Source organism: Eleutherodactylus coqui, chromosome 1 (genome assembly GCF_035609145.1).
Source record: "Eleutherodactylus coqui strain aEleCoq1 chromosome 1, aEleCoq1.hap1, whole genome shotgun sequence".
Taxonomy (NCBI): domain Eukaryota; kingdom Metazoa; phylum Chordata; class Amphibia; order Anura; family Eleutherodactylidae; genus Eleutherodactylus; species Eleutherodactylus coqui.
In genome coordinates this window covers 489,891,810-489,915,210 of record NC_089837.1, presented here as the reverse complement: position 1 = coordinate 489,915,210, position 23,401 = coordinate 489,891,810, and the positions used below count along the sequence as shown (strand labels likewise).

General features: G+C 46.6%; 1 protein-coding gene across 1 annotated transcript in view; it reads right to left on the bottom strand.

The window, feature by feature from the left end:
- Positions 1–817: 817 nt before the first annotated feature.
- Positions 818–23,401, bottom strand: part of MMP20 (matrix metallopeptidase 20) — a 40,981-nt gene continuing 18,397 nt past the window's right edge. The window contains exons 7-13 of the mRNA XM_066589011.1: positions 23,152–23,277; positions 22,910–23,071; positions 22,535–22,661; positions 10,419–10,552; positions 5,642–5,798; positions 4,046–4,149; positions 818–918 (exon numbers count right to left, since the gene is read on the bottom strand). Of these exons, the coding sequence (XP_066445108.1) occupies positions 818–918; positions 4,046–4,149; positions 5,642–5,798; positions 10,419–10,552; positions 22,535–22,661; positions 22,910–23,071; positions 23,152–23,277 (911 nt within the window). The remainder of the gene's footprint in view (positions 919–4,045; positions 4,150–5,641; positions 5,799–10,418; positions 10,553–22,534; positions 22,662–22,909; positions 23,072–23,151; positions 23,278–23,401) is intronic.

The following is a 23,401-nucleotide window of genomic DNA, read 5'->3' as shown; positions in this document are numbered from 1 at the left end:
GTTGGAAATTTAGAAGGCCTCTGAACTACTCCTGGCTTTGAGTTCACCGGGTTAGTTTAACTCACTGTTTAGTGGAACAATGACCTCCAAACTCCTTTCTTCTCACTGCTGGTAGAACTCGGGAGCGAAAAGGACCTTGCTTCCTTGAGGGCTTGCTCAATCACCGTACGCTCTGCTACACTTCTGACACATAATCTCCTCCTCCTCCGACTCGCTGGAGACTCTCCTCACGACTGACTCCTAACTCCTCCTTCACTTCCTCCTCTTCCCGCACTTTCTGCTCTCCTCCCCCTATACTCACTATCTTGTTTCCTGCTCTGGGCTCTCCCACCAATCAGTGGAAGCATGGCATATAGCTAATAGGAAGCCAGCTGAGGCCAGGCCCCAAGCTTCTCCTGGGAGCACATAGACAGGTGTGACTGGACCAATGAGTGTAACTATTCTGGAAGACCCTCTGGACCAATACAAAGGTGTATTCCATGAGCATGTGTCACTTATGAACAGAATAGGTGGATTGGTGAAGATTCAACTGCTTCAACATATCACCAATTAAAACCTTTCAGAGGCCCCAAAGACAAGATGAGCCATGCAAGAAATGGTTTGCTTATAATACTAAAGTTATAGTGGTACAGTTCCTCTTTATTTGCCATAGACGTTCATCACAACATAGTCAAAAACATTGAAAAATTTTTAGATAATTTTTTAACACATCACAGTTCTGTATTTACATGCTGCAGTTGCTATGTTACGTCATAACACAATCTCACAGCCGCATTTGTCATATTTTCTATAGAATTCCACTTTGTTTTTTATTTCCTCAACAACCAATCCAGGACCCTGATTTCACAACGCTGACCACATCTTCTTTCACTGGGTCGTATTTGTAAGCTTCTGGCCCAGAAAAAAAGTAAATGTACCCTACAAGCAATAAAAATGATACAGATATTAATAAATTCCTCAGTGTACCACATGCTAAAACATCAGTCAACGTAGATGTGTAGTAAAGCAACAGTTGCAGCACTGGAGCTAAGGCCGCTAGGGATGCAGCCAGGGTGCCGGTCAGGGGCAGCACAGGTGACAGGACACAGGTTGGGTACCAGGATGCCATCACCCAGCACTGCTCTGAATAAGGGAGCACTAGGGCTGCATTCAGAGGAGCAGCAGGAAGGAAAGCGTTTGTCCTGGACTGAATAACTGCAGCATTTGTGAGTGAAGGAGCCATTGCTGACCCGCGAGACCTTCACCTCACACACATGTCCACCTGGTTCAGAGAAACTCCAGTGACATAACCCTCCATTTTTTGGTAAATGTATATATATTAACATTTATGTCACTATCTCCCACTCATACACCCCAAGGCTCTATCCTAGGACCCCTACTCTTGTCCATCCAAACCTTTGACCTAGGACAGCTCATAGAATCTCACAGCTTTCAGCACCACCTTTATGTTGATGACACCACATCTATCTCTCTGGCCCAGATGTTATCGCTCTACTATCCACAATCCCAAAGTGTCTATCGCCAATTTCCTTTTTCTTCTCTTCCTGCTTTCTAAAACTCATCACCTATCCCATCTTACTTAACACCCCCACCAGAGTTATCATTCACAATTAATGGCCCTCCATACTTTCACCAGTCCCACAAGTTCTCTATCTCAGCGTAACATTTAACACTGCCCTTTCTTTCAAATCGCACATATAAGTCCTCACCATCTCCTGCCACCTCCAACTCAAAAACATCTCTTGAATACAACCTTTCCTCAAACCAGAGTTTAAAAAAATACTAGTGCTTGCTCTAATCTCCTCCCAATTAGACTATTGCAACATTCTCCTCTCTGGCCCCCCTATCCAACATTCTTGCACCCCTTAAATCCATCCTCAGCTCTGCTGCCTGGCTAATCCACCTCTAACCTTGTTACTGCACTGCCTCTCCCTTCTGCCAATCCCTTCACTGGCTGCCCATTTTCCAGAGAATCCAGTTCAAGGTATTATCAATGATATACTAGACTGTCCACAACCTATCCCCTCCATACATCTCTGTCCTCAACCTGTCCTCTCCATACATCTCTGTCCAAAACCTGTCCCCTCCATACATCTCTGTCCACAACCTGTCCCCTCCATACATCTCTGTCCACAACCTGTCCCCTCCATACATCTCTGTCCACAACCTGTCCCCTCCATACATCTCTGTCCACAACCTGTCCCCTCCATACATCTCTTTCCAAAACCTGTCCCCTCCATACATCTCTGTCCACAACCTGTCCCTCCATACATTTCTGTCCACAACCTGTCCCTCCATGCATCTCTGTCCACAAGCTGTTTCCTCCATACATCTCTGTCCACAACCTGTCCCCTCCATACATCTCTGTCCACAACCTGTCCCCTCCATACATCTCTGTCCACAACCTGTCCCCTCCATACATCTCTGTCCACAACCTGTCCCCTCCATACATCTCTTTCCAAAACCTGTCCCCTCCATACATCTCTGTCCACAACCTGTCCCTCCATACATTTCTGTCCACAACCTGTCCCTCCATGCATCTCTGTCCACAAGCTGTTTCCTCCATACATCTCTGTCCACAACCTGTCCCCTCCATACATCTCTGTCCACAACCTGTCCCCTCCATACATCTCTGTCCACAACCTGTCCCCTCCATACATCTCTGTCCACAACCTGTCCCCTCCATACATCTCTGTCCACAACCTGTCCCCTCCATACATCTCTGTCCACAACCTGTCCCCTCCATACATCTCTGTCCACAACCTGTCCCTCCATACAACTCTGTCCACAAGCTATCGCTTCCATACATCTCTGTCCACAAACTGTCCCTTCCATACATCTCTATCCACAACATGTCTCCTCCTTACATCTGTCACCTAATATCTTGGTGTCTACCCACACATAATCTCCGGTCCTCACAAGACCTCCTCCTTTACTCTCCTCTTATCTGCTTCTTACAAAACCTTCTCCAAGATTTTTCATTTGCATCACCGATATTCTGGAACTTGGTTCCTCAATGCATCCGCCATCTGGGAAAGCTTCAAAAGGAACCTGATAATCTATCTTCAGAAAAACCTACAACCTCCAGTAATATTCCCTAAGAAACTGGCAAAATGAATGGAGCGGCCATATGCAAATACTTTGTTTAGTTGAATATGAAGTTGATCCCTCATAACCTCAAAGCTTCATTAACCCAGGGATGGTCTTAAATTGGATGGTAGCCTGGTCTTTTTATAAGGCTTCTTTCCCATGAGCGTATATCAGCTGGCTGTTTTCACGGCCGGCCGATATGCACTGTGATCTGATGCATTGGATTCCATTGCATTAGATCACATGGGTGATTTGCGAGACATAAAGACTCCCGGACGGCCAATATAGCGCCGTGATTTTTTACGTTGGGCCCAAAAGATAGTTTTGGAAGTATGTTTGGGCCGGAATACGTCCAGCCACGGCACGTGCTCCTATGGGAGCCCATGGCAGCGGCCGTAGGTGGGAGGGAGATTAGCAGCGTGGTTGCTAAACTCCCTCCCTCTGTTTTCCCCCCCACCCGTGCAGGCTCACCTGTCTTCCTCCCCTCTCGTTCTGTGCGATAGGAGGGGGCGGGATGGGGTGGAGCTAAGTGCCGTTCCGCCCTACCTCCTCCCATTGATGGCTATAGACAAGGGCGGAGCTAAGTGCTCACCGTCCCCCTGCCCCTTGCCTATAGCCATCAATGGGAGGAGGCGGGGCAGACTGGTGCTTAGCTCCGCCCCCATCATGCCCCCTCCCATTGCGCAGACTGAGCTAGGAGGAAGACAGGTAAGCCTGCGATGGGGAGGGAGGGGAAATGGGAGATGGCCTGGTGAGGTCGGCGCATTTGTGCTGGCCTTACCAGGCCATATGAACGGGCGCACAAACATTTGATTTGTCACCCGTTCACCAGGTTTTTCGCCCCCAACGCAGCGTATATTGGCCGGCCCTGAAAGCGATGGGTCGATATGCACTCGTGTGAAAGAAGCCTATGACTAATATATTCCACTCCAGGTGCTGTTCACAGGACACTTACCATTTACTTCAACTGCTGCATCTACAATACCTTCGACCCCAGAAAACTCATCATCAATGCTTTTTGGGTATCCACTGTCCATGATTCGGTTTGCTTCATCATAGCTGTGGAGAGAATATATAGATAGCTTATTATGAATAGATTGTACCATTGCAACTATTACAATAAACTATTGGACAAAGGGTATAACCACGAGACTCATACCAAAGCCCCATACCACTGAGATCACCTTCAACACATGAAAGGCTTATGAGGATTCTGGTGGAAATTGCTTGAACCGCAGGCAGAGCTTAGATGGGGCTAGTCTATGTGCACCTGCCATCAGACAATTATCCTTTGTACTCTATAATGAAAAATTGGGTTGCCAAATTTAAAACTTCAACACCACCAACCTCTATTGCTGACTGTTCTAGAAGCCATAGATGCCATCCATGACATGTTTCTTTTTGCAAAGACGATAGCCGAAGCTCTGAACATACCCAGAGAAAGAGTTGGGTCTATAATTCATGATCATTTGGACATGAGGAAAGTGTCTACCAAGTGGGTCTTAAAATATTTGTCAGCAGATCAAAAGTGTGCTCAAGTGCAAGCTTCCCAATGACGGCTGCAGCATTTTTCTGTCTTGACTGGTGACGATGTATGAGACATGGATTATTATGTATGATCCTACATCAAAATAGCAGTCAAAAGGATGGAGACACAGTGGTTCCCCACATCCAAAGAAGTTCAGAGTGCAGAAATAGTCATGCAAGGTGATGGCATCTATCTTCAGGGATAAAGATGGGATACTGCTTGTAGACTACCTTCCAAAGAAGTCCACTTTCATGGCTGTGTGTTACACAACACTTTTGGATAAATTGATGGAGACATTGGGCCTCGTGTGACGTAGAGTGTTAAGACAACACAATGCAGTCCTATGCTCTCACTCATGATCTGAAGGTTGCGGGCTCAAACCCCACATGGTTCAGGTAGCTGGCTCAAGGTTGACTCAGCCTTCCATCCTTCTGAGCGCATGAGGCTTTATTATCCTAATATACCCTTATTTTCTACCCCCGTATTATCTCTAATTAGGGGTATTCCTGGCTGCTACTCTCCAAACCTATGGATTGTTTGCGGGATTGAAAGACCATACCATTAGAGCCTGCCGGACTTGAGGTGCTAGCGGGAGGTTCTGTTATCCTTTAGAAGAACCCCCTCTTGGCACCAGCTAAGTCCTACTTTGAAGTATTATATTTGATTGCTATTTATACCACCACGTTAAATCAAGGCGCTGTCCTCATCACACTGTAACCTCTTTATAGGAGGAAGAAGTTGCAACACTGCAGGCAGAGGTACATTGATATTTGGGGGGAATACGTAGAATAACTGTGAAATTCTATTGTTCTATGACAATTTTTTGTGGTTAAAGCCAAAAAGTTATCAACATCCCTCATGATTTCATGGCTTAGAAAATGTATCAATTAAAATAAAAACCACTTGGTGCTACAATGTAGGAAAAAAAGCAAATACAGATCATGAAACCTTTACAACATGAAGGAAAGGAACATAACCAGTATTTCTATGGACTGTATTTTTTATTTGTGGTGGAAAGACAACCTGTAGAAATCTTCCCCGACAAAGAACAGTGTCTTCCTAGGACCTTTCAGGTGGACAGCAGCATCAATCTTCTGCACAGTACTTGGAAATCCAAAGTCATAAATAAGACGGGGAGGTCCTAGACTCAGGAGACCTCTTGTTGCCCAATAATGGGGACCTGTAAAAAAGAACATCTTTACTTGGTAACTCAGAAGAGAAGATTGAAGGAAATTAAATCCTTATTCTGTTATCTCTTTTACAAACAACTAATGGTGAATAATGGATTATAATTAACAGGGTATTCCTTTTAAGTTCATGGGGTTGGTGGCCAGGAGTGCAGATGTGCAGAGAAACCTATTCAAAGTGCCCCAGCATCCCTTGAGGATGTGGCCATTTTTTCTTCATTTCATATTTCTCCTCCCCACTTTCAAAAACTCATAACTTTTTTTTCCCATTGATGTAGCTGTTTGAGGGTCTTGTTCCCTGCGGGACAAGCTGTATTTTTCAATGGTACCATTTAATGTACTGAAAAACTCTTAAAAATGTCCAAGTGGCTTAAAGAGGAAAAAAAATAATAATTTCACAATTTTTATTGGGGGAGGGTGGTCTTGTTTTTACAGTATACATTCTATGGTGAAAAAGACATAACTTTATTCTGTGGCTCAAAATAATGATACTAAATTTATACAATTTTTGTTGTTGTTGCAATATTTAAAAAAAAACAAAAAAAAAACAATTAAATAATTAAATAATCACCCATGAAGAGGACTTTGAACCACAGGCAGAGATTTAAAAAAGCATTACCCGATCTCATTAATAGATAACGCATATAAGAGAGCACGAGACGAGGAACTAAAAGAATAAGAAGCACAAAAAGGAACATAAAGAAAGAATATGATAAAGAAAAGGAGAAGAATATTAACAATACTAGTAATACTAATAAAGAAGACATGAAAGAAAAAAAAAACTAAACGATTTCACTGATGAAAAAAGTGCCTTCCTGACCAAAATAGTTCCAGTCATCTAAAAATAAAAAGGATCATAAAAAAGAACTGGGAAATATTAAAAAGACCCCTTTTTTTAAAAAAAACCCATTAAACCACAACCTAAAATAATTTTTAAGAGAAACAAAATGCTACTAAACATCTTGGCCCCATCTAATCCTAATAAAAAAAAAGAATCATTTCATTAAAGGGGTTGTCCCGCGCCGAAACGGGTTTTGTTTTTTTTCAATAGCCCCCCCGTTCGGCGCGAGACAAACCCAATGCAGGGGTTTAAAAAAAAAAAAACGGATAGTACTTACCCGAATCCCCGCGCTCCGGTGACTTCTAACTTACCTTGCGAAGATGGCCGCCGGGATCTTCACCCACGGTGGACCGCAGGTCTTCTCCCATGGTGCACCGTGGGCTCTGTGCGTGCCATTGCCGATTCCAGCCTCCTGATTGGCTGGAATCGGCACACGTGACAGGGCGGAGCTACGAGGAGCAGCTCTCCTGCACGAGCGGCCCCATTCAGAAGGGAGAAGACCGGACTGCGCAAGCGCGTCTAATCGGGAGATTAGACGCTGAAATTAGATGGCACCATGGAGACGAGGACGCTAGCAACGGAACAGGTAAGTGAATAACTTCTGTATGGCTCATAATTAATGCACGATGTACATTACAAAGTGCATTAATATGGCCATACAGAAGTGTATACCCCCACTTGCTTTCGCGGGACAACCCCTTTAAGCATCATCCACTAAGTGGTAACACCGGAGTTGGTTTACAGGCAGCGGGGTCGATTAAATGTAATAAAAAAAGATGTAAGTGTTGTCCCACGTTGATGCATAAAGGGCATGCCATCATAAATGGGGAAGAAACTATATCAATTTATCAGAGAATGACGTGTGACACCCAAAATGGGATATATATGTTGGAGTGTCCTTGTGGTACTAAATATGTGGGTCGCACTAGAAACAAACTACGCACCCGCATCAACCAGTATAGGATGAGCATCAAGAATCATTTCACAAAACACAGTGAATCAAGACATTTTGGTGAAACGCATAATTGTGATTTTAAGAAATTAAGTGTCACACCACTTGAATGCCTGACAACTAAATCCATATTAGACCTAAGACGGACAGAAATGTATTGGATCTCCTGTCTAAGAACAGTAGTACCCCATGGTTTTGATGAGGTCTTAGAAAAAATTTAGTTCCATGCATTTCTATTTTATAGAGGGTCAGTAATCAAGTATATTAGATATATTATAATTGTTATGTAATTACTGAGTAGCGTTTACAACATTTAGGACCATTTTATAAACATAAATATTTTTTAAATAGTATATATATTTATTTTTAAGTGTAAAAAATAGTTTATATGAATTTTTACCCCAACCCACTAATGTAAATTTTTTTAAAAGACTGACTGTATTTTCTATATATGATTGTATATATTATTTCTGATACATCACGCGAGTCTTAGGCCTCATGTCCACGGGAAAAATCAGGCTCACCGCGGATTCTCCATGCAGAATCCCACAGCGGGTCTCTCCTTTCCCGCAGACATAAGGCCTAAAAAGAAGAATTACTTACCTGTCCTGACACTGCGGATCTGCCCTACGTCCCGGACGGATCTTCTTTCTTCGGCCTGGCGAATGTGCTCGGCACGCCAGCAGTGTCGCATGCGCCGTGCACTCTATTTTTTTTTTAACTCCTGCTCCCCCTCGCCGGAGAGCAGAAATTCAGCTGCGGGTGTGCCGCGGATCCCGGCGGCTTCCATAGGCTTCGATAGAAGCCTGCGGGAGCCGTCCGCGCTGGAGACTTGCACTAAAATGGAGCATGCTGCGGGTGTTTTCCCGCACACGCAATCTGCGCCTCAAAGGAAAATGACATCAGCAGGTATTTAACTACCTGCGGGTGTCCAATGCATCCCTATAGGGCGCGGATCACGCATGCGGGAGAAACACTGCGGATTTTAAATGTTATTTTACAGTGGACATGAGGCCTAAGGAACAGTATTGCAAATGTTATGCTTTTTTATGAGTAAGTGTTTCATTCTAACAATTAACTTATTTGGCTGCGGCAGAGAAATGGTAATGTCTTTCACCCTGGGGGATGAATAAAGTTTGTTTTAATAATGGAACGCACGTTGTGCTCAATTTAACCGGTCATGTGACTAATCCACGTAGACAGAGGGGTAGCCTCTCCTTGCGAATGACCTGTGGTTTCTATGGAGACCGTTTGGGGACACATATGACTTTTTGATAGTTTTTATTGCCTTTTATCTTGGAGATGGGGTGACCAAAGAAATCCAATTCTAGTATTATGTATTTCTCTTTCTCTCAACGTTCACTGTGCAAAATAAATTTTGCATTATTTTAATAGATCAGACTTTTATGGATGCGACAACATCAAATATGTTTTTAAGATGGCTAAAGGTTTTTTCTAAAATGTTATTATTTTTTATTGTTTGTAATAACTGAAGAAAAACTTTATTTCACTTGTTTTTAATTTTTCCTTAGTATACCCCTAGTCGCAATTGTTTCATCATCACGTATTTCTTCAAGCATTCTAATAAGACATGCCACAGACAAAAATACTTGGCGGCCCTGGGGGTCTTTACAAAGCCCGAGGCTGACGTGACACTTAAATGGCCGCCCACGATCTTGTTCAGGACATTTAAATGCCGCTGTCAGAATTGAGAGTGGCACTTAAATGGTTATCTCAGATCATGGCTGCTGCAGTTGGCTGTTCACATGTTGATGGTTTCCACCTCACCAGGAGTACAAAGGGGTACATAAAGGCAGCGTAGCAAGAGCTTAAAAAAAATCAATAAAAATCTATTACTATAATTTTTATACAAAAACAATGGATGATACAATTAAAACATAATTTTTATTATGCTAATTAAAATAAGGGTACCACTGTAATTCAGTAAGTCAGGAGCACACATAAATACTTGGCCCAAAACACTAGCCAAATACCGCTGGGTGATGTCAAAAATTGCAGAAGGCTAAATAGTCTAATTACCAAAAAACAACATAAGTATGACTTGGCCAAACCAGAGAATAAAGTGTGGGAGTAAATGAACAATCTCACCGAGTCAAGATGCTTCTGGGTATGTTTTATTTCTCAAATATTCCAATCTCGTGATGGCTCCAATCATGGAATTTGTTGGTATATGAAGAAACAAGGGCAGAGGGGACTCAAACTCATCCTAACAACGAGGGTGATGAATGAGTGGAACAGGTTGCCACGGGAGGTGGTAAATTCTCCTTCAGTGGAAGTCTTCAAACAGAAGCTGGACAGACATCTGTCTGGGATGATTTAGTAAAACCAGCACTGAGCAGGGGGTTGGACCCGTTGATCCTGGAGGAACCTTCCAACCCTTCTGGGATTCATCCTGTTATTCTCTACTGTCTAGCACACCCTATCACCAAAGAGTGGGACTACTGCCCTGATAAGGACAACCCTGAGTTAAAGTCCTTATATAGGAGACCCTAGGATGTCCCTATAGTGGTAAAAGTCAGTTAATAAATATCTCAACTTGTTTCATCAGTATAGCAAACAAGAGGCTCATCAGGGGACTATTTAGATGGCAACAAATATTGTCAAAAGATCTGAGAAAATCACGAGCTGCTAGCATGGTGTGCGTATACCAACCATTCATGAGTTACATCTGCACTGGCAGCTAGATCAGGGTACAAGTGCATGGCACATACTGTCAGGAACTGCAGTCACTTACAGCCTCAACCCCCAACTGAACTTGTTGTATAATTTGTATATTTTAAATACAGTTTTCTGTCTTACCTTTAAAAAAATATGCCGTTCGTCTTTCAGCAATTTCATAAGCAGCATCCACATTTGACATAAGCTGCGGGAAGGAAGTTGCAATGGAGTGTGCTCTAAGACTGGAAAGTTGAGTCTGTCTTATCCAGAAAGATCTATAAAAAATACACAGACATTGCTTTATATAACATACCCATTGTGGCCCTAATCTTCTGTCCATATGCACAACGGGGCCCTAACCGAAAGGAGCAGCGGGAGGTTTTCAGAACAGACATTTTGCTTGAAGGCGTTTTAGGCCGCATTCTACACTTGTAGACCCCTTGAGCGGCCAAAATGATAGAGAATCCCCACAAATAACCCTATTTTAAAAACTAGACGCCTTAACAAATTCATCTAGGGGTGTATTGCGTATTTTGACCCCGCCGTTTTTGAATGAATCGAAGCAAAGCAGAAGGAAAAAATTACGATTTTTGTTTTTTTGTACAGCATACATAGTAATAAAGACTTTCACCCCAAAATGGATACCCCTCTTCATCCCGTGTTCAGAAACATACCCATTATAGCCCTAATCTTCTGCCTGGATGCACAACGGGCCCAAACTGAATAGAGCATCAAACTTTAACTGTCTTTTAACTTTTATGTGATCGCCATTATCCATTGTATAATGGCGAACACGTGCCCGAAGACGCTCACTGCGGCCCCCCGTGATATCTCTAAGCTCTCGTCTACCTTTAGTAGCCAGGAGCAAGGAGATTTTAAATTTCCTCTTGCCCTCCCCAGCTTTTGCACTTGCATCCGCCATTTTGACGAAGGGCGCATGCGCCAAAGCTGGGGAGAGGTCCACAGATAAGGATCCCATCAGGGTACATCGCCTGTGGCCTTGGTTAAGTAATTTCACCTCCCCTCACGGATCGGATGCCTGATGGGAGGTGAAAATTGAGCTTATTTTTACTTTTAAGTGATCGCCGTTATCCAATAGATAACGGCGATCACGTGACTGGTAAATGCGTACCATGCCCCCCCCCCCCATGAAATCTCCAGGCTCTTGGCTACATTTAGTAGCCAGATGCAAGAAGATTTTAAATTACCCGGCAATTTGCGGCTTTTGCGTCTGCGTCCGCCATTTTGGCGGCAGACACGTGCACAGAAACCAGGGTAAAGTCTGCGGATTAATCTGGGGACTTTAGGTACCTAATTTCATCTCCTCTCATGGATATGGTCCATGAGGGGAGATGAAACAAACTTTTTTTCTTTAAAAAAAAAAACTTTTAAAACTTTTTAAAACTTTTACATTGGATAGCAGCGATCATGTGACTGGGAACGCACACAGCGGCTACCGGTGAAAGCTCCCTGCTCTCGGCTACTCATACTAGCTGGGAGCAGGGAGTTTTTATATTTCCCGGGCCTCCCGGCTCTCGGCGCATGGCCGTGACGTAATGCATCTGGTGCGCATGCGCCGGTGGCAGGGCTGGGCAGAATGAAAAAGACGCCGGACAGCACAGAGGACGGGGGGTGAATATTCTCCGCTCCCCTTATGGATCTGATCTGAAACGGATACGGAGCTGAAACTTTAACTTTTTTTAGCTTTTCACTGACTTTACCACGATTGCCAGTATCCGGTGGATACCAGCGATCATGTGAACGGGAGTGGGGTACCGTGGACCGGGATGACAGCTCCATGCTGTCGGCTACCTCCGGTAACCAGCAGCATGGAGCTGTCGTGTCCAGGGCCTGTAGGGCTGTCATTACCAGAGGATGCATGTTTTTACGTCCTCTGTGAATTAAGCCCAACAGGCCAAGACGTAAAAAGGCAATGGGCTGGTCACTAAGGGGTTAAATGACATCAATTGGCCCAGCTTCCCTTTTTTGACAGGCACGCAAAACAGATTGTAGTCAGATGACAATCGCTTGTTAAAAACCCAAAAAGGCAAGAACATCTGCTGTAAAACGCACATACACTCGCAGTGAAATCGGTCACTTTTTCACTGACTGAAATCGCACTCGGCCATCGCACTGTGAATAAGGCTAAAGGGAATTTTGAATTATGTATGAGAAAAACAGAGCGCCGATCCCTATTAGAATTCAGGACCTATACAGAGTAAAGGGGTTATCCTCCAAAAGAAAAGCTATTCTCTATAGACAAGATACGGGACAACTAGACTATTGGAGGGAGAGCGGCTGTTGGGACTCCCTGAACCCTGATCAAGAGAATGGGGGTCCTGAAGGTCCTCAAATGAATGCAATGGTAGTTGAGCACGCACTTCGCTGTTTCATTCATTTCAATAGAACTGCAGGCGATACCAGAGTTCAAACAATTGGCTATTTCCGGCAATTTCATTGATATGAATGGAGGACTAGTGCACATGCCTAACCGCCCTTCCATTCATTCGGGAACCTTCTGGTGCATCCATCTGTGGATAATCATCTGTGGATAGGAGATAACTTTGTTCTGTGGGAGAACCCGTTTAAGTACAATAAATTCTAGGTTCATGGTCCTTTCATAGATGATCACCATTAACCTTCTTGCCAGGTAGCCGGTTCAAGGTTGACTCAGCCTCCCATCATTTCGAGATCAGTAAAATGAGTACCCAGTTTGATAGGGGGTAAAGATGACTGGGGAAGGCAATGGCAAAGAAACCACCCTGCAAAAACAGTCTGCCAAGAAAACGTCACAATTAGAGATGAGCAAGTATACTCGCTAAAGGCAATTGCTCGAGCGAGCATTGCCTTTAGCGAGTACCTGCCTGCTCGAGACAAAGGGTTTGGGTGCCGGCGGCGGGCAGGGAGCTGCGGGGGAGAGCGGGGCGGAACGGAGGGGAGATCTCTCTCTCCCTCTCTCCCCCCCGCTCCCTCCTGCTGACTGCTGCTACTCACCGCTCCCCCGCGCCGGCACCCGAACCTTTCATCTCGAGCGGGGAGATACTCGCTAAAGGCAATGCTCGCTCGAGCAATTGCCTTTAGCGAGTATACTCGCTCATCTCTAGTCACAATGTGACGTCACCCTAGCAGTCAGTCATGACTCGGTGCTTACACCGGGGTATTTACCTTTACAACCTTCTTGCCATTCTAAATATAAACTATATAGTTAGATTGTTATATAGTATTGAGTGTTAACCACTAAACCACCAGGGATATTAAGGATTAACCTATGCCCATCCTAGACCACCATAGATAAATGATATCAGTATTAACTATTTTATCACCCTAAGTCACCAATGATACTAGTTATGTTTATAATGTGTAATAATCTATAATGTAATACACTAATGTAAAAGGGATGCATAAGGTGTAAAACCCCTTTTCATGTGCCTGCCTGTATATGGGTAGACTTCTGTATTTTTAAGGACATTCAGAGACAGAAATCACATGATTATCATATTTTTCGCTTTATGATGATAAGACACACCCAGGTTTTAGAGGAGGAAAATAAGAAAACAATATTTTGAACTCACCCAGGGACTTAAGGTGACAGTGCAGGGGATAGTACAGGGTGACAGAGGGCCACTTTAATTCCTTTCCTTTCTCTTCCACAGCAGGAACAGCGGCGCTCATGTAGGCAGGAGGAAGCTGATTAGTGGAGATGGGGGAGCAGCAGCTTTTCCCGCTGGTGCTCACCACCAATCAGTGGTGGTGGTGAGTGCTAGTGGGAGGGGAGAGGAGAAAGAGAACTGCTCTTCTCTCCTGCCATGGAGCGGACCTGGCCAGATGTGTGGCCGAACGAACACGCGACCAGGCAAATGTGTAGTAGAGCGAATATGTGGCTGTGCGAATGTGCTAACCAGCTTGAATTTTCACAAATTCGCTTTATAGGGCGCACTGACTCCCCCCCCCCCCCATTTTATTTACTATGATGCTGCAGCTGTGAACTGAAAAGATTTTTGGCTCTGACCCCCAGAAAAGTCTTAAAAACTCACTAGGACTGCCTTTGTGCTGGAACATCCCCAGGGGGGATGTCACAGTGGCTATCTAGACCATATAAGTTATTACAGTTGTATCACGAGAGGACATGAAGCAGCAGTATGTAAGAGTCTGCAGAGTGTGTGTGAGCAGCAGCAATGAAGAGAGGGGAGCAGCCTTAGCAGTAGCAGTGATTGAGGCCTACTAGTGATGTGGCAGCAGCCAGAGACTAACAACCGAAGATAAGAGCTACTAGTGAAAGGGCCCTGATGACCTGGGGTCAGAAAATGACATCATGCCACATGGAAGGAGACGTAGTCTCCCTTCCTGCAGAGGACTCGGTCCCTGAAGTAGCAGAGATCGCCATGAACTTGGTTTCAATGACAGTACCATGGAGCAAGATGCAACAAAGTTGCTGGATTGGTAAAACTGGTCCAAAGACTGTTTAATGTGCGCACACTGGGAACTATGATGGATGAGTATGGACGGGGGGAGTACCTCCCTGAGGGGACTGTAGTTATTGGGAAGTGTGATGTTTTAGGAGTTTGATGTTTATTGATGTGATGGGTGGATGTAAAATACTGTAATGGGAGAACAAGGCACTCTGGGGTAGTGGCGCTATGAGCCAGTAAAAGATGCTGGGAGGCCACCTAGCATAAGATTAAAGTTCAAGAGAAGGTGAAATAGCAGTGCAGTCCTGAATGAAAGAGATGTCTACAATGTCAAGCATTCCTTGTGAAAGGACGCAGCCAATAAGAGGCAGATTCGGGTCAGGACTGTCCCTTTAAGAAGGACAAAATAGCATGCATGGTCATGTCATGAAACATTTAAGTAGCCAGTACCCTAATGTTTGTGACATTTCCAGTTCTCATGTCTATCTAGTGTCGTGTTACCATAGAAAGCTTTACTGTTCCACATATCCAAATATAATACATGGATGATGTGATATTTACAGCATATGTACATAATTGTCACTATTGCTAACTCATAGGACAGGAAGTAGAATTCAATGTATTCAGCAATTAGGATCCATACAAGGACTTCATGTTAACACCTAGAGTTGCCACTCCGGTAAGTTAAAAGGACGGTGGTGGTATTTATTTTTTACCACTCAGCGCCTGCATTCCTACATGCCTTGTATGTATTGCAAAGTCTGTGTGTACAGCAGCGGTGGCCAGACGGTAGAGAAATGGGTGAAATGTTTAATGATGTGGGGTTGCTGTCTGGCCTGAGGCTCAGGGTGGCGAAGTCACGAAGATGGGGCCATATTACTACTGGGGCCACTAAGGGGGATACTATTACTATTGGAGCAACTAAAGTCAGCACCTTTACCATTGGGTCCACTATTACTATTGTCTAAAAACATTTCCTAAGAAGCCATGTCAATAACCTCACCCCAGACCACTTTTACCTTAGCCAGAATTTTTTGTGACCAAGGTTGCAACTCTACTGGCACCACACTAGGGTTGCACCAGGCTGGTAGATTACCAATCGGGACAGCTAGAAAGTTGGTGCTAATAAAGGCTCTGCAGTGTAAATAGAGCAAATACTGTATAGGTTATGTGCTAAAACATATACATTACGTATGCATTTAGCATAGCTGTCCAGGTGGACGATATGGTATGATTACACATCGTGGATTAAATCCGCACTAAAATCCGATAGGTAATAACTAGAGATGAGCGAACGTGTTCGTCCGAGCTTGATATTCGTGCGAATATTAGTGTGTTCGGGATGTTCGTTATTCGTAACGAACACCATGCGGTATTCGGGTTACTTTCACTTCCTTCCCTGAGACGTTAGCGCGCTTTTCTGGCCAATTGAAAGACAGGGAAGGCATTACAACTTCCCCCTGTGACGTTCCAGCCCTATACCACCCCCCTGCAGTGAGTGGCTGGGAAGATCAGATGTCACCCGAATATAAAAGTCGGCCCCTCCCGCGGCTCGCCTCAGATGCCTTGTGAGTTAGATGAGGGACAGTGCTGCTGGTACCGGAGCTGCTGTAGGGAGAGAAATAGCAGTTAGTGTAGGCTTCAAGAACCCCAAAGGTCCTTATTAGGGCCACTGATAGCTGTGTGTTGGCTGCTGTTAGCAGTGCCTTTTTTTTTTTCCTCAAAATCGCCTCTGCAGAGCGTTGCACCCGGCATTAGGGACAGAAGTGCTGCATAGGCAGGGAGAGTGTTAGGAGTGAGTGTAGCCTTCAAGAACCTCAACGGTCCTTTCTAGGGCCATATTTAACCGTGTGCAGTACTGTCCAGGCTGCTGTTAGCTGTGCTGCATATTTTTTTTCTTCTCAAAATCGCCTCTGCAGAGCATTGCACCCTCCATTGATACTACAGGGAAAGAATTGTGTAGGCAGGGCCACAACACAGTTATTATTCATTGAATATACGCAGTGGGTCCTTTTGGTGTAAAAAAAGGGAAACAAAATCTATTTGTCCTGCCTCTGTCCATCCTAAGGGCTGTGGACACGTGTGAGCTGCGTGTACAACGTTAAAAAATCAGACGCACCCAGCTACGGTTTACTGCTGGCTTTGCCATTTGCTTTCCTTAATTGGGAAAAAAATACCTGCTCTGCCAGAGTTAATAACTCTGCTACCCTCAAGTTCTGTGACACATTAGCAGGGACACAGCACAGTTATTAAACTTAGATTATTCATTGAATATACGCAGTGGGTCCTTTCGTTTTCAAAAAAGGGAAAAAATTATATTTGGCCTGCAGTCTTGCGCCAATTTATTTCCTGCCTGTGAAATCAAATCACTGGTAATACAGCATGCTGAGGGGTAGGGGTAGGCCTAGAGGACGTGGACGCGGCCGAGGACGCGGAGGGCCAAGTCAGGGTGTGGGCACAGGCCGAGCTCCTGATCCAGGTGTGTCGCAGCCGACTGCTGCGCGATTAGGAGAGAGGCACGTTTCTGGCGTCCCCACATTCATCGCCCAATTAATGGGTCCACGCGGGAGACGGTTATTAGAAAATGAGCAGTGTGAGCAGGTCCTGTCCTGGATGGCAGAAAGTGCTTCGAGCAACCTATTGTCCACCCGCAGTTCTGCGCCGTCCACTGCTGCAAATCCGAATCCTCTGTCTGCTGCTCCTCCTTCCTCCCAGCCTCCTCACTCCACTACAATGACACCTGCTCAGGAGCGGGAACACTCCCAGGAACTGTTCTCGGGCCCCTGCTTAGATTGGGCAGGAGTGGTTCCTCTCCCACCAGAGGAGTTTATCGTCACTGATGCCCAACCATTCGAAAGTTCCCGGGGTCCGGGGGAAGAGGCTGGGGACTTCCGCCAACTGTCTCAAGAACTTTCTGTGTGTGAGGAGGACGATGACGATGAGACACAGTTGTCTTGCAGTGAGGTAGTAGTAAGGGCAGTAAGTCCGAGGGAGCAGCGCACAGAGGATTCGGAGGAAGAGCAGCAGGACGATGAGGTGACTGACCCCACCTGGTGTGCAACGCCTACACAGGACAGGTCTTCAGAGGGGGAGGCACGGGCAGCAGCAGGGTAGGTTGCAAGAGGCAGTGCGGTGGCCAGGGGTAGAGGCAGGGCCAGACCGAATAATCCACCAACTGTTTCCCGAAGCGCACCCTCACGCCATGCCACCCTGCGGAGGCCGAGGTGCTCTAAGGTCTGGCAGTTTTTCACAGAGACGCCTGACGACCGACGAACAGTGGTGTGCAACCTTTGTCGCGCAAAGCTCAGCCGGGGAGCCAACACCAACAGCCTCACCACCACCACCATGCGCAGACATATGATGGCCAAGCACCCCACAAGGTGGGACGAAGGCCGTTCACCGCCTCCGGTTTGCACCCCTGCCTCTCCCCCTGTGCCCCAACCTGCCACTGAGATGCAACCCCCCTCTCAGAACACAGGCACTACCGTCTCCTGGCCTGCACCCACACCCTCACCTCCGCTGTCCTCGGCCCCATCCACCAGTGTAGTTCAGCGCACCGTCCAGCTGTCGCTTGCGCAACTGTTGGAGCGCAAGCGCAAGTACGCCGCCACGCACCCGCACGCTCAAACGTTAACCGTCCGCATAGCAAAATTCATCAGCCTTGAGATGCTGCCGTATAGGGTTGTGGAAACGGAGTCCTTCAAAAGTATCATGGAGGCGGCGGCCCCGCGCTACTCAGTTCCCAGTCGCCACTACTTTTCCCGATGTGCCGTCCCAGCCCTGCACGACCACGTCTCCCGCAACATTGTACGCGCCCTCACCAACGCGGTTACTGCCACGGTCCACTTAACAACGGACACGTGGACAAGCACAGGCGGGCAGGGCCACTACATCTCCCTGACGGCACATTGGGTGAATTCAGTGGAGGCTGGGACAGAGTCAGAGCCCGGGACCGCTCACGTCCTACCCACCCCCAGAATTGCGGTCCCCAGCTCGGTGGTGGTATCTGCGGAGGTGTATGCTTCCTCCACTAAAGCACCCTCCTCCTCCTCCTCCTCCTCTGTCTCGCAATCAAGATGTGTTAGCAGCAGCATGTCGCCAGCAGTCGGTGTCGCGCGGTGTGGCAGCACAGCGGTGGGCAAGCGTCAGCAGGCCGTGCTGAAACTACTCAGCTTAGGAGATAAGAGGCACACGGTCCACGAACTGCTGCAGGGTCTGACACAGCAGACCGACCGCTGGCTTGCGCCGCTGAGCCTCCAACCGGGCATGGTCGTGTGTGACAACGGCCGTAACCTGGTGGCGGCTCTGCAGCTCGGCAGCCTCACGCACATGCCATGCCTGGCCCACGTCTTTAATTTGGTGGTTCAGCGCTTTCTGAAAAGCTACCGACGCTTGTCAGACCTGCTCGTAAAGGCTCGCCGGCTCTGCGCACATTTCCGCAAGTCAGACACGGACGCTGCCACCCTGCGCACCCTGCAACATCGCTTTAATCTGCCAGTGCACCGACTGCTGTGCGACGTGCCCACACGGTGGAACTCTACGCTCCACATGTTGGCCAGGCTCTATGAACAGCGTAGAGCTATAGTCGAATTCCAACTCCAACATGGGCGGCACAGTGGGAGTCAGCCTCCTCAATTCTTTTCAGAAGAGTGGGCCTGGTTGGCAGACATCTGCCATGTCCTTGGTAATTTTGAGGAGTCTACCCAGGTGGTGAGCGGCGATGCTGCAATCATTAGCGTCACCATTCCTCTGCTATGCATCTTGAGAAATTCCCTGCAAAGCATAAAGGCAGCTGCTTTGCGCTCGGAAACAGAGCCGGGGGAGGACAGTATGTCGCTGGATAGTCAGAGCACCCTCCTGTCTATTTCTCAGCGCGTACAGGAGGAGGAGGAGGAGCATGAGGAGGATGAGGAGGAGGCGGAAGAGACACCTTGGCCCGCTGCTGACGGTACACCGGCTGATTGCCTGTCATCCTTTCAGCGTGTATGGCCTGAGGAGGAGGAGGAGGAGGAGGAGGAGGATCCTGAAAGTGATCTTCCTAGTGAAGACAGCCATGTGTTGCGTACAGGTACCCTGGCACACATGGCTGACTTCATGTTAGGATGCCTTTCTCGTGACCCTCGCGTTGCACGCATTCTGGCCACAACGGATTACTGGGTGTACACACTGCTCGACCCACGCTATAAGGAGAACCTGCCCACTCTGATTCCCGAAGAGGAAAGGGGTTCGAGAGTGTTGCTATACCACAGGACCCTTGCGGACAAGCTGATGGTAAAATTCCCAGCCGACAGCGCTAGTGGCAGAAGGCGCAGTACCGAGGGCAAGGTAGCAGGGGAGGTGCGGAGATCGAGCAGCATGTACATCCCAGGCAGTGCAACAGTCTTTAAGGGCCTGGACAGCTTTATGGCTCCCCACCAAGACTGTGTCACCGCTCCCCAGTCAAGGCTGAGTCGGCGGGAGCACTGTAAAAGGATGGTGAGGGAGTACATAGCCGATCGCACGACCGTCCTCCGTGACGCCTCTGCCACCTACAACTACTGGGTGTCGAAGCTGGACACGTGGCCTGAACTAGCGCTGTATGCCCTGGAGGTGCTTGCTTGTCCTGCGGCTAGCGTCTTGTCGGAGAGGGTGTTTAGTGCGGCTGGGGGAATCATCACAGATAAGCGTAGCCGCTTGTCAACCGACAGTGCCGACAGGCTAACACTCATCAAGATGAACAAAGCCTGGATTTCCCCAGACTTCTCTGCTCCACCAGCGGACAGCAGCGATACGTAAGCAATACGTAGGCTGCACCCGCGGATGGAAGCTACGTTCTCTCTCACCATCCAAAACGGGGACATTTCTGCTTCATCAATCTGTGTCTAATATTCCTCCTCCTCCTCCTGCTCCTCCTCCTGAAACCTCACGTAATCACGCTGAACGGGCAATTTTTCTTAGGGCCACAAGGCTCACTCATATAATTTTTCTAAACAATTTTTATATGTTTCAATGCTCTTAAAAGCGTTGAAACTTTAACTTGAACCAATTTTTCGTTAAACTGGGCTGCCTCCAGGCCTAGTTACCACTTAAGCCACATTAACCAAAGCGATTAATGGGTTTCACCTGCCATCTTGGTTGGGCATGGCCAATGTTTACTGAGGTACATTAGTACTGTTGGTACACCAATTTTTTGGGGCCCTCACCTACAGTGTAATCATAGCAATTTGTATGTTCTTCGCCTGCACTCATGGTACAGAAAGGTGTGTGGGGTTGGCCTACACTTTAGCTACATAAATGTAACTTGGGCCTTGGCTATACTAAGGCTACTGAAATGGAACTAAGACTGCGCTCCCACTATACTGCTGCTTCAGAATTGTTACTGGGGCCTGTCTTGAGTGCTACTATTGCTGACATGGAACGAAGACTGCGCTCCCGCTATACTGCTGCTTCGGAATTGTTACTGGGGCCTGTCTTGAGTGCTACTATTGCTGACATGGAACGAAGACTGCGCTCCCGCTATACTGCTGCTTCGGAATTGTTACTGGGGCCTGTCTTGAGTGCTACTATTGCTGACATGGAACGAAGACTGCACTCCTCCTATAATGCTGCTAGTGATATGTTAGTGGGGCCTGTCCTAATGCTACGGCTGAAATGTTACGAATTATGGGCTCTGCCTATACCGCTGCTAATGGTATGTCTCTGGGGTGTGGAAACAGAGGCTTCACAAAGACATGATGGCGGCGAGGCCATTTCCCACCAACGCGGTTACTGTTAAGGTGCATATAACCACGGACACGTGGAGAGGACACGTAGTGCCTCAAAAACATCCCCCTCCTCCTCCAACAGGGAAAACATTCTTGGCAAATGCCTTTGCATTGGTTCGTCTGGTGGCAGTCCAAGAATTTCACCTTTACCGACACTACAAGAGAGCCCCCCCACCATCCCCCCGCCACGGCCCACTTAATCCTGGCCACATTCCGAAAACCAACAAAATAAAACCGCGCTACTAGGTCCGCAGTCACCACCACATTACCACCAACGCAGTTACTGTTAAGGTACATATTACCAGTCTGACTGGGGCATGCAGACACCTTGACAGAATGAATAGTGTGTGGCACATAGGTTCCCCATTGCTATGCCCACGTGTGCAGCTCCTGATGGCGGTGGCACAGGATTATATTTCTCATTGCTTCTGTACAGCATTGTGGGCTATCGCCCCGCCCCTTTTAAAGAGGGTCGCTGCCTAGCCGTGCCAACCCTCTGCAGTGTGTGCCTGCGGTCCCTCCTCATGGCAGACGCACTTCTAAATAGACATGAGGGTGGTGTGGCATGAGGGCAGCTGAAGGCTGCGCAGGGACACTTTGGTGTGCGCTGTGGGGGGGAGGGGGGGCGGTTGGTCAGCATGTAACCCAGGAGAAGTGTCAGTGGAGTGTCATGCAGGCAGTGATTGTGCTTTGTTGTAGCTAGTGTGGTGCTTAGCTAAGGTATGCCATGCTAATGAGGGCTTTTCAGAAGTAAAAGTTGTTGGGAGGGGGGGGGGGGCACTCTTGCCGGTATTGTGGCTTAATAGTGGGACCTGTGAACTTGAGATGCAGCCCAACATGTAGCCCCTCGCCTGCCCTATCCGTTGCTGTGTCGTTCCCATCACTTTGTTGAATTGCCCAGATTTTCACACATGAAAACCTTAGCGAGCATCGGCGAAATACAAAAATGCTCTGGTCGCCCATTGACTTCAATGGGGTTCGTTATTCGAAACGAACCCTCGAACATCGCGGGAAGTTCGTTTCGAATAACGAACACCCGAGCATTTTGGTGTTCGCTCATCTCTAGTAATAACTTTATAACTTGGCACAGATAAATTATATTCACCTGTCTTTGAAAAATAGGAGTTCATTCCCTATAGCTGTAACAGCATCAAAAGAAAGATTTGGATCACAATGACTTGGATTCGGTGCCTGAGGTATTACAGGAGTTTTTTGCCCCGACTGTTTGGTCCCTGAAACAAACAGAAAATGTAAAGAATAAAATTGATCATTCTTGGCAATATGGTGCCTGGGCATACTTAGAAATCATAGGGTCCTCTATCAAATAGAAGAACAAGCTTATGTACTGTACATAGGTTCCAACAATGTTGAGCTATCAGAATTTTTATTCAGAGGCGAAACTTGAAACCACAAGGCCCCTATAATGGGACCTCCAATTAGGGGTATAATCTCATGTACTATAAACTAACTGTTACTGTACCATATAGTGATTGTATCCCTTTTACATCATCCTTGGGTAGGTTGAATCCTATCGGATGCTGATATTTGTATGTTGGATACATCAAAGCTGATGGGTCACTGGAATGTCCAAGTCCTAAGGCATGCCCAAATTCATGAGCAGCTACCGTGAAGAGGTTAAATCCTAAAAGAAGACGAAAGCTTACCTTACTAATATCTAGTACACAACATTTAGTGATATTCAATTGCAAGTCATATCATTACCATTTGATCCTGTTGTCCACCTTTCAGCATTGTCAAAGTGGGTATCTCCTCCTAGACCTTCACCTGGTGCAAATGCATGAGCCAAAGTACCCCGAGGTCCATCAAACGGATACGAGTCTCCATGATCTGAATAAAGCAATATTACAATTAATCAGTAGTTTAAGACGGCAGAATCCTATCCACTGTGGTATTGGTTCCATAGAACATAATGAACTACAGTCAACATCTTAAAAGTTTAAGACATTAATCT